General features: G+C 46.7%; 1 protein-coding gene across 8 annotated transcripts in view; it reads left to right on the top strand.

Moving 5' to 3' along the window:
- LOC119180874 (transcription factor RFX3) overlaps positions 1-12,307 on the top strand; it is a 327,700-nt gene that overhangs the window by 277,040 nt on the left and 38,353 nt on the right. For all 8 annotated transcript variants that reach the window (XM_037432010.2, XM_075882891.1, XM_075882892.1 and 5 more), the window contains one exon: positions 7,957-8,165. In XM_037432010.2, the coding sequence (XP_037287907.1) occupies positions 7,957-8,165 (209 nt within the window). The remainder of the gene's footprint in view (positions 1-7,956; positions 8,166-12,307) is intronic.

Raw genomic sequence — 12,307 nt, 5'->3', positions numbered from 1 at the left:
TTTCCATAGTTCCTTTTTATTTTGCTGAAGTCGGGATTGAAATGACTGAAAATATGCAGTTTTCGCAGCTGTCGTAGCACCTTTTAATAGAGACGCAATTTCCTTAAGCTTACGAAAATTTTGAATGGACGGATTGCGCAAATGGTGGTGATAAGCCCTTTTCCGTTTCTGTGCTAAGGTATGTAATTCTTTTGTAAACCATGGCTTGCTTCTTTGACGCCTTTTAGATAGCAGCGAGGACGGCACGTGACGGTCGCGTAGTTCCAAAAACTTATCTTTGGAATTGGAACAAAGCTTCTGTACTGAAAGTGATTCTGCAAGTGTCTCGAAAACAACAAAGTAATTGTCAAGCTCGGCCCTAATTTCATCAGTATTTGCCTTCGCATAATTAAATATACGCCGATTGCTAATAGCAGTAGTATTTTGATAGCTCATGTTCATTTTACAGACAACAGCTTCGTGGTCACTAATTCCTAGTATGACTACTATGGACAGAACTTTATCGGGTGCATTTGTGAAAAATAAATCGAGAACATGGTTTTCTCTTGTGGGCTGCAGAACAGTCTGCGTAAGTGAAAATAAGCTAACAATACTGGCCATAGCAGTATATAGCCTGCCAGTAATTCCTAAAAAGGCAGGCTGGCTGTGCTAATCAAGATCTGGAAGGTTAAAATCTCTAGCGACAATAATGTAATCGCTTTTAATTACTTTTAATTGGCTCGTAAGCTCCGATAATGTTTCTACAGAGGCCTGCGGTGGGCGGTAAAAAGAGCAAACAGATAACGTTTTACCATTCCGAAGTCTTATTTGGCACCATACTGCTTGGCATGTGCTTTCCCGCACTATAGTTTGACACGACGCAACGCTTTCGTCAACCAGAACAAATACGCCCCCACCACGGTTATTCTGATCTTTTCTGAAGTATACGAAGTTGGCTGGGAACACTTCACTGTCAGCTACGCTCTCATCAAGCCACGACTCTGTTCCTATTACAACTAACGGTTTAACAGTTTCTAAGAGGCTACTTAGTTCATCAACTTCATTCTTAATACTGCGGCAATTGACTACAAGAAAAGATATTTTGCCGGACGAATCGCTGCATGGTCACTTGCTTCGTACGACTTCTTAAGTACTCTCATCATAAACATATTTGGTTTTGTTCAAGTAGAGGGTGTCGTTTTTTATTATAGCATGTGTGTCATCAGTTTTGTGTTCCTGTGCGAATTTCCAAAGCTGTCGCCTTATCGTTTGCCTTTGAGGCGAGAAATCTTCTGATAGGCTGATATTAGTTCCTTTTAGATTCTTTGCTCTCATCAAAAGCTCTTGTTTTTCTTTGTAAGATGCAAAGTTAGCGATCACAAGCCGATTTTTTCCCGGGATGAATTTGCCGATTCTATGCGCTCGTTCGATGAACTGCGGTGTGATTTTGAGCATGCTTGTGCATATGTTTTTGACGTGCATTTCCGACTCTGACCACGGTTCCTTGCTATCGCTGTGTGCTATGCCGTAGAAAATAAGATTACATCGCCTACTGCGATTATCCAGGTCATCTACTTTTGACATCAGAGACTGCATACTGCGTTCTTGATGGTCGCACAGCTTTTTACATTCATCTACTGCTGCTTCTACTTCCGGATATCAAAGAACTGCTGATTCCAAGGACGACATGCGCTTCGTCAAGTCTTCTAGAGGAGCTTTTTGTGCTGTTTGGTTTCTTTAAATGCTATTAAGCTGTTCCTTAATTTCACTTCGTTTGTTCAAAATTTTCTGCAGTGTTGCTGCATCAGGCCCCGGGTTCATTTCAATATCTCCACACAACAAGAGCAAAAGTAAATAAAAACTCCATCGCTTCAACAACAGGAACCGCCGTTTTGTGCGACAATGTACAATAGAGTGCGACCATACACAGTCATACAGCACTTGAGGTGGAACCGGCAAAAGAAAAAGAACGAACTTCTCGTGGTGTGGTAAGTGACTAACCTGCATGAACAGCAAAAATTGCGTGACTGGCTGATCCATCGATGTGCCGATTCCACGCCCAGTTTGTCGTCTGTCGCTTTCTTTGTTATGTACGGTGTGGTCGCAACAGGCTGCCGCCAGATCATCCCATTGCTTGCAGACTGGTGTTGGGCACTGACTAAAATCAGCGGCTGCGCAGGTCTCCATGTATCCTCGGTCGTTGGTAGATTCAACGCTGGAACTTGAAGAATCCTGGTTCCCTTGACGTTGCAATGCAGATAGCCTGCATGAACAGCAAAAATTGCGCGACCGGCTTATCCATCGATGTGCCGGTTCCACGCCCAGTTTGTCGTCTGTCGCTTGCTCTGTTATGTACGGTGTAGTCGCAACAGGCCGTCTCCGGATCATCCCATTGTTTGCAGACTGGTATTGGGCACTGACTAAAATCAGCGGCTGCAGAGGTCTCCATGTATCCTCGGTCGTTGGTAGATTCAACGCTGAAACTTGAAGAATCCTGGTTCCCTTGACTGTAGATAAGTGGGTGCTCCGACGTTGCAACGCAGATAGCCTGCATGAACAGCAAAAATTGCGTGACCGGCTGATCCATCGATGTGCCGGTTTCATGTCCACTTACGGTTCCCTCGTTTTCGGTATAAGGTATTCAAAATCTGTAAATTATTGCGTACATTCTACTAGTAGCTTTCCTCTGGCATTTCTAGTACCGATGCCATAATCTCCTACTGCCTGGTCTCCTGCCTGCTTCATCCCTACCCTTGCATTAAAGTCTCCCATCAGTATAGAATACTGTGTTTTTACCTTACTCATTGCCAATTCCACGTCTTCATAGAAGCTTTCAATTGAAGCGTCATCATGGCTGGATGTAGGCGCGTAAGCCTGTACCACCTACATATTGTATGTCTTGTTGAGTTTAATTACGGTACCTACCACCCTTTCATTAATGCTGTAGTATTCCTCTATGTTGCTAGCTATGTTTCTGTGAATTAGGAACCCCACTCCCAGTTCTCTTCTGTCAGCCAAGCCCCGATAGCGAAGGACATGCCCTTTCTGTAGCTCCGTATAGGCCTCATCTGTCCTGCTAACCTTACTGAGGCCTATCATATCCCATTTAACACCCTCTAGGACAAATCGAAAAGGCACGAACCTAGTTGATCTCGCATCAGAGCACGGGCTTCAGGTGCTGAACGACGGCAGCCCTACTTATCTCCGAGGAGTAACTTACAGCAGTTGCCTGGACTTGACATTAGTGTCGCGTAGCATTGTCACGAAAGTCCAATGGTTCACAGATATTGAAACACATGGCAGCGACCATATCCCCACGTACGTGACAGTCAGAGGTCTGGACGATTCTCCTTCCCCTGGACATTCAAGACTTATTGACTGGAAAGAGTTTCAGATATCAGTGGAGAGCAAGTGTATGCACGAACCGCCGGAATCCATTGAAGAAGTGATTAGTTGTGCAATGGAGACTTCCACGAAGATATGTTCAAAAGAATCGAGACGCATGGCACTCGACCAAGAGTTGGAACAACTACGAGCGGTCCGCCGACGTGCCGAAAGACGATACAGACGCACGAAATCTATCTCTGACCTCAGAGAATCCAGACGCATTCAGAAAAAAATCCAGCGTCGTATGCACAAACTTCATGAACAACAGTGGAAGAATTTTTGTGACTCGCTAGACCCTCGAAAGCCCTTGTCTCCTGTATGGAGGACTCTTCGAGATATTCACTCGCATCCGCAACAGCGTCATCCCTACGCCGCTCTGGCGCTACATCAACGTCGCTCACAGCTTGATGTTTCTGGGGAATTTTGTGCAAAGATCGCCGGCGACATCTCTATACCGATCAATTTATTGACACAGGATGTTCCAGTCGCACGAGATCAGCAAATGGAGGTTGCATTCACCATGGAAGAACTTCATGCGGCATTGAACACATGCAGACGCTCATCGTCCCCAGGTCTGGATGGAGTGACCTATACTGCCCTACGTCACCTAGGCCCGAAGGCACAGCGCTGTCTCCTGGACATTTTCAATAAGTCTTGGCATGATGGAATGGTGCCTGATGGGTGAAAGTGTAGTCGCCTGGTGCCTTTGCTGAAGCCTGGAAAGTCTCCATTCGATTTGGCATCATACTGGCCTATAGCACTATCAAGCTATGTTGGCAAGGTCATGGAGAGGATGCTGCTTACACGCATGGAATGGTACCTGGAACATTATAACATCTATCCTGATGCTATGGCTGGTTTTCGACGAGGTCGGTCCTCAGTTGATAGCGTTATTGACTTAACGACCTCTGTTCAGCATCAGAAAGCTCGGAAGCGGCTGTGGGTAGCTCTGTTCTTAGACGTGAAGGGTGCCTATGACAACATGACCCACGAGGCTGTTCTCAATGCTCTTGAAGCAGCTGAACTTGGAGGTCGTGTCTTTCGATGGGTAAGAAGCTACCTCACAAAGAGATCAATGTTCGTTTTAACTGAAGATGGGTCTACGAATAAGTATTTCACAAGTTGTGGGGTGCCACAAGGCGGTGTTTTGAGTCCAACTCTATTCAACCTGGTTCTCGTGGGGCTCACCGAAAAGCTGCCACAGACGGCTTATATATCTCTCTACGCTGACGATATCTGCATTTGGGCGTCCGGCGTGACACGGCCTCAAGTGCGCGCAAGAATACAGAAAGCGGCAACAATGACATGGACATACCTTTGCCAGCAAGGTTTGACGCCACAGAAAAATGCGCAGCGGTGGCGTTCACACCCAAAGCGATGTCTTTCTACTCATTGTGCGTCGATGACAGATCAATCCCATATAAGAGCACTCATAGATTCTTAGGTGTCATCGTAGATCGTGACCTGACCTGGAGCCCGCATGTCACATACCTGCAGAAAAAGCTCATTGGCATTGAGAATGTATTCAAGTTCATCGCCGGAAAATCATGGGGCCCATTCATGCACTCCATGTTGCAGCTTTACACAGCCCTCTTTCTCGGAACTCTCCGGTACAGCCTTCCTGTCCTGTCCAACACATGCAAGACTAACATCCGTGCACTGCAAAGCGTACAAGCCTAAGCACTTCGGACATGCCTTGGCCTTCCAAGATGCTCATCGACAGTGTCAACTATTGTTATTGCACAAGAACAACCGGTCACAACGCATATCATTGTCGAGACGCTGAGAGCGCACATTCGGCATTTATCACGGCTACCGTCACATAATTTAGCGTGTTTGACAGCTCGAAGGCCCCATTCTTCGTACTGCGGTATCGTGACAAAACATCAGGACATACTACCGCCTGGCTTCAAACTTGCGATGCATCCAGCAACTGCGCCATGGAGTCTTCGTCAACCTGACGTGCGCTTATCAGTTCCTGGAATCTTTAAGAAGGCACGCATGTCAACGCTAGCCCTGAAGCAGTTGACTTTGCATCTGTTGGACGAAAGGTACTTCGACCGCATACATGTTTACACCGATGGCTCCACTAATTCCAACAGCTCTACAGGAGCAGTGGTTGTTCCATCTGAAAATGTGTTGCTTCAGTACAAGTTTTCTCACACCACGACGTCGATAGCAGCAGAGCTCGCAGCACTTCAAGGTGCAGTAAAGTACATTCTTCGCCAGCAACCTAACCAATGGCCATCTTTTGCGACTCCAGGTCAGCCTTACAGTCACTACGGTTTGTTATGTAGCACGGGTTACATGAACAATCAGTATATCAGATAAGGCACGACTACAACGAAGCGCTCACGGAAGTTGACGATATTGTATTTCAGTGGTTGCCGAGTCATTGCGGAATCGTCGGCAATGACCGCGCGGATGAAGCTGCTCGATCGGATCATGGCGCCAAGACCAGCGCACGCCCATACCACTCTTGAGAACGGACGCTGCAAGGCTACTACAATCACTTGCTCGCCGTATATCTCTCCTACAATGGAATACGCAGAGTTTCTCCAACACGCACCTGTATTCGATCGACTGAAACTTGCAACTTCGTTTGCCATCTGGGCTCCCACGATGCGCTGAAACTTTACTGTGTCGCATGAGGTTGGGCGTGGCATTTACGAATTCGTACTCTCGTCTCCTTGGAATGGCGAGAACTTCGGCATGCAACATCTGCGCCTGCGAGGAAACGCTTGAGCGCATTCTATGTCATTGCCCAGCATACCAGACCGAACGACGTATCATGGAAGCCAAACTCTGTCAGCTGGATTCACGGCCGCTTACAGAAGAGAAGATTCTGGGACTTTGGCCGATGGCTTCCCATACGCGCAAAGCCACGAAAGCCCTCTTGTACTTTTTAAGGACCACCAGACTTCAGGACCGCTTGTGAAAGAACTGTGCGAGACCGTGCTGTGTAGTCTCGAGCTGACTATTCATGCTTCTCTTTCTTACTCCTTTTCGTTTCTATCTCTTTCCGTTCTATTATTCTCCTTTTCCCCCACCCCAAGTGTAGGGTAGCCAACCGAGCCAAGCTTGGTTAACCTCCCTGCCTTTCCTCTCTATTTATCTCTCTCTCTCTCTCAGCTTCTCGAATAGTACAGCTAGACTTGCCTCACTAGATAAGGTTCTAGCTTTAAACGTGGCCAAGTTCAGGTTCCAGTGGTGGCCTGTCCAGATTCAGAGATTCTTATAACCCTCTGCTGCGTTGCAGATCTGACCGCTGCCATGGTCAGTTGCTTCGCAGCTGCTAGGGACTGAGGGCCATGGCATCAAGTAGTTGCTAAAAGAGAGCGACATATGTCCTACTTTGGATAAATTAAATCCCGTGCATAATAATTTGGTCTTCATTGAACCTTATTTCGCAGTGTATTGATACATACGATCACTTTTCTGAAGGCACTACCATGCTCGAGGAGTTGTGTGACGTACCGCTTTTTGCGAGCAATGTGAAAAGGAAAATTTTTTTATGCTCAGGACTGACATAACCAAAAATAATTTGTATTGTATTTCTGGTCTGAGATTTGATTCTGTTTATGCCAAAAATAATTACTTCAGGATATTTAATATTTTATTACAATTTAATTAGAACAAGTTAATATAACATGCATATATTCAACAATTATGTCATTATTCTTTTTGCAATAGAATATTGAGTGCCTGGAGGTAACATTGTAGTGATTTGACACATTTGCAGACAGTTTTTCTTGGGTGGCATCTGAAAGGGTTAAACGTGCAAATTACTTTCACTGCATTTTCAAGCAGAGAAAGTTATTTTCACTGTATTTTTAAGCAGACACCTCGCTCTATAGTAGATCACTTGCTTGCCACACAAATGGCCCGGGTTTCATTCTTGTTCAGACCCTGAATTTTGGATAATTTATTTTATTTGCACCTTTCTCAATTTTTCGCTCACAACCAATGATGTCGACACTGTAAATTTCTGCAAAACAAGCCCTTAATGCTATCACGTCAAAATGGGATCACCACGTCTACTGTATGAATTGGCGAGCTTTTTTTGGGGGGGGGGGGGGGGGGGGTATAAAAAAAAGGTTGAAGCCTGTTTACTGGCCAAAAAGCTGTTTGCTTTTCCTTCTCTTCAGCCTGCCTTCCTTCCCGCCCATTTTTGGGATAGTGGAGAGCTCTACACAGTTTGGCCATGTGATTTTCTGGATGCTGTAGCCTGTGATGTTCGCTGAAGATTTTTATTCCTATTCTTGTGGGAACGTCCCTTTTTTTTTACTGATATTTATTCAGCAAAGCATCTCATCAACGTAACAAGACGACCTGGTGACATGTAAGCAGTATCGAGTGTTCTTCGTGCTAAGATACAGCTTAACATAAAATGAGATACATCGGAAGTACGAGCACAGTTTTCCACTGCGCTCACTTGTCTTGCATGCCGAGCATTGGTGCAAAACGCCAGCATACCTGAGGCCGCCCCAAAAGTGCTCCAAAAACTACAACTGAGACATTGGCGCATGCACAGATGTTTTGTAGAGAGGAGGCCTTGCTTCAGATAAACGTACTATTGTCCCCTTTCAGGAACAGGCATCATGGGTGTGCCAGTGTGATGACAGCCTGGTGCGCCAGCTGGAGCAAGACTTCAAGCTGACCCTGCAGCAGCAGACGTCGCTGGAGCAGTGGGCCGCCTGGCTGGACAGCGTGGTCGACCAAGTGCTGGAGCCGTTCCAAGGACGACCTGAGTTGCCCCGTGCAGCCCGACAGTTCCTGCTCAAGTGGTCCTTCTACAGGTGCGTCTAGGCTCGGTCGGTCCAAATTTGATGGTGTCTGAACCAAAATGTCTCCAGAGCGTGGATTCCTCATGAAGGTACACACTTTGTGCGCTGTTTAGCAAATGATTTCGTTGCACTTGACTAAACAAGGAACTTGAGAGATTATCCCATTCACGTAAACTTTTTCTCTTTTGATGCTGTGTCTCTGCCTTGTCTTCATCAAGCCAGTCTGTCTCCCCTGCTGGTTTTCTACCTTCACATAATGGGATGTTTCCAACTTTTTATGAGGACACCGTGTATATTTTTAAAAGGGTACTGACATCGTTTTTCGGAGGTGTGTTTACTCAGCCACACAAATTTTTTGTATGCAGAGGTAACTCTGAGAAAGTGGGATGCTCGGCGAATGTTGCTAAGATTCTTTATTTTCATACCAACTCTTTAAGGGCATAATTTTTGCAGGAAGTGCAGTCTAGATATGTGTAATTTTTTATATTGCTGAAATAAATTTATCAGACAACTCTATTTAATAGGCCTATGCTAATAGCGAGTTTTTAGGTTCTAAGTAATGGTGATGTTGGTCAAATAATTTTGAATCGAATTCGAATAGTATACATGACATATAAAGAAAAATGGGCATATTTATCATCACCTAACCTGCACAATATTTTGTAATTGAAATAACGCCTCTACACTAATGCCTTTTTTGTTGTTGTTGTTCAATGGAAGTCAGAACAACTTTAAATAGTAGTAGGATTTGACATTTGGTAGGTATGATAAGCTGTAAAATATGTTACATTTTGAAATTCATTATACCTAGAGCATGTAAGCAGGCATAACAACCATTCTAGCTTTAAAAAAAATGATGAATCGATTTGAGGGCAATACGTTCACTCAAGGGGGGAGGCTACCTTCGAAGGGCAACTTTTTTGTTTGTTGAGATATCTTAATGAAATTTTCAGGGTACACTAATAGCAAAGCCATTTGAATAACCACAAAGTTTCATGCAGTTATGTTCACTGGTTCCCAAGTTACAGCCATTTATCAGGGTAGTCCACATGGGTCCCTTAGTCAGGGTCTGGAGAATTTGAAAAATGTGCTAGCACTGTGAAATTCACTATGATGATTCCTGGATAGGTGCTTTAGGGCAAGACAGAGCCCTTTTTTTAAATTTCCTTGCCAAAAAATGTTAGCAGAGCACTGAATTTAGTGTTCACAATTTGGCTCTCATCAATGAAGTTTTACTTAATTATTACAAATTACAGACACAATAAATTAAAAAAGCGGGCTTGTCTTGCCCTGGGCAATTTATTAAGGGGCATAATAAAAAAATCCTGATAGAAATCAGACCAGCAGTTCCAGAGAGATCACCTGACTAAGCAGCCTCACTGGCCAAAAAAGTCATTCTGAGAAAATTGACTTCGAAAGTTTCAAACATTTATTATAGTCTAAAATGGCCCTGCAAAGTAGCTAGATGTGTCCTTAGGCTCTCTTTTTCTTTGCCGCTTTTCCTGCTTCTCATTCATCTGTTTCTGAGCCTTTCTCAGACGCAGAGAGTCTTTCTCCGCAGCTCGTTGAATGGTTAGGTGGCCAGGTGTGAGTCCCACTGATGACGACAACTCTTGGGTGGCCCTGTAGCAGCCGGCATTATACCGCAAAACTGCGTCATGCAGTGCTGTCTTGACAGCAATCAATGATGCATGTTGCTCCTTGGGCATCAAGGACCATAGGACAGAATGGAATAACTTTGATGCATCCCGGCTGCGGCGGCTGCATTTCCGATGGAGGCGGAAATGTTGTAGGCCCGTGTGCTCAGATTTGGGTGCACGTTAAAGAACCCCAGGTGGTCGAAATTTCCGGAGCCCTCCACTACGGCGTCTCTCATAATCATATAGTGGTTTTGGGACGTTAAACCCCACATATCAATCAAATCAATAACTTTGATGCATTTTGCGTCTTTGCTCCCAGGCAGCGTTGCAGTAGAGAAGCCTGCGAAAGGCGCTGGTAGACTGGCAGCAGCGCTTCTGCAACGTAGCCCGGAAGATTGTATTTGTGCTTTGGAGGTGGCACGCCATTCCCCTTGCAGGCATTATGACGGCACCACGAGTCTGCACCTTCCGGGCACAAGTCATGGTGAGGATCCTCGTCAGTTGAGGTGACATGATAATATGACGCCATCACTGCACGCTGCATTGCAGCCACATTGTTTGAATTGTTCCGCAGTGCCCAGCCATAATAGTCTGTGAGTTTATCAATAAGGGCTTTTGTCAATCTGCCCTTCCCTCCCAGAGCCTGTTCGCTTTTCTGCACAAGATTACGTAGGGCTGTGCCCATCCTCTTCCGGACATGGTTCAAGCATTCTTCTTTCACAATAGGGACTAGCCCATAAACATTGTCTTGTTGAAGGGCAGAGAATGTGGCGCTGTCCCCATCAGATACAATGGTTGTATACCGGAGGTTATGCTTGGACAGTGAACGTGAGAACAGAGTTACAGCTGCTTCAACCTCCATCCTCCCAGGCTTGGCATCAGTGTTTTTTTGGCACACATGGTGCTTCAACCAGCTTGCATAGCCCTCGTCTTCAGGCTTCGGTCCTACCTGGCAGCCGAGACACTGATTCGATAAAACTACAGCATCCAAGATGAGGCCTGTGTGATACTCGATGATTGCACCAACTCCAATGTGAGATGTATGTCCGCGCTTATGCCACGTGCCATCATAGTTTACTGTAATGTCCTTGCAGAAAGATGGGTCCATCTCCTTGTACACCTTTTTCACAGCAGAAGCCGATTCTTCATAGAATTTATCCAGGGTCTGTTGCTGTGGTGCTCTGAATTGCTTCAGGTGCCTCTGGAAAGTTCTGTGGTGCAGGCCACGGTGGGAAACATTCATAGTTGCCCAAAAGTCGTTGAGGGCTGTCTGTCCCTTCCCTATTTGTTTCATGGCCGTAATGGCTCTTATATTCACGTCGAAGGCCCTTGACTCATTCTGACGAGCAGAGCTCCACGAACTTGAAACTATTCCACAATGTGGACATACCAGCTCAAGCTTCGTGGCAAGTCCAAGCTGGGTGCCTCCTTGAACTTTCATCCCGGTCGCGAGGCAGCGCGGGCAAGGGGTCTTGGACAGCATGTCGCTAAGGGCATCCCCTTGCACGAGGAAATATCTCTCGCCTTCGGTCGTAGCGGTGGCAGCTTCGGGTTCAGGCATCATCGCTTAAAACTTCCTCTCGGTCGCTGGCATAGCGCCAAGCTTTCGTTGCACAGCAGCACGTTCTCTCTCCGCCGTCGCCAACTCCTCGCACGTCCGAAAACGTGTTTGGAAGTGCACAGTCGACGACGCGGTCTCACTGTTCGGGGCCGGAATCAATGCGGTTGGCGAGCGCGACACACCAGGCGCACTTGAGCACAAAACACCAGCCTCACTCGTCACGACGGATCCTTGTGCCGATGGTGTAGAAGTCTCGTCGCTAGAAGCGTCGACGCAATCGTCTTGAAAAGATGAAGCGGAAGCATCGGTGCAACTGTCGCCGCGCGTGGGCGTGCAGGTGAGCTTCGCCATGCGTACGAGCTTCAGCTGACGCTTTCTTGAACCGAACGCGTGCCGAGTCTTGAACTTCGAAATGCCCATCGTGACCGTCAGCGCAACAATCCGCGTCCCGTGAACACGGCGGAAGATCGTCTCGTGAGGACGGTAGTGATCGTCTCGTAAAGACGGTAGAAGATCGTCTCGTGAAGACGGTAGAAGATCGTCTCGTGAAGACGGTGGAAGATCGTCTCGTGAAGACGGAGAAAGATAGAGGAGCACGTGCGACGACCGATCGGAATGATGGCAAACGGGGCACACAAAGAACGCCGGCATTGCAAGTGCCGGTGCAGACGACGAGCCGACGCATGCCGGAGAAGCAGCTACGTCATCGCGCGCAGCAGCCAATAGGAGCCGCGCGCTCCCCCATTCCCTCGAGAGGCGCGCGCTTTGTCCAATCGCGGCTTCGCATCCAGGCAGCGGGACATTTGAAAGCTTCCGCGAGCCCCCCAATCGTGAGCGACTCTCGCCTCGGAGCGCCACCACCACTGCCGCGGGTGGCGAAAAAAAAAAGCGCAAGAATTCACGAGCAAAACAACATCAAGATGGCGGCGATCGGCCGAGCGGTTGGGAAATGG

This window comes from Rhipicephalus microplus, unplaced genomic scaffold (genome assembly GCF_043290135.1).
Source record: "Rhipicephalus microplus isolate Deutch F79 unplaced genomic scaffold, USDA_Rmic scaffold_14, whole genome shotgun sequence".
NCBI classification, from domain to species: Eukaryota; Metazoa; Arthropoda; class Arachnida; order Ixodida; family Ixodidae; genus Rhipicephalus; species Rhipicephalus microplus.
Note: the sequence above shows the minus strand (reverse complement) of the source record. Positions and strands in the feature narration are given on the sequence as shown.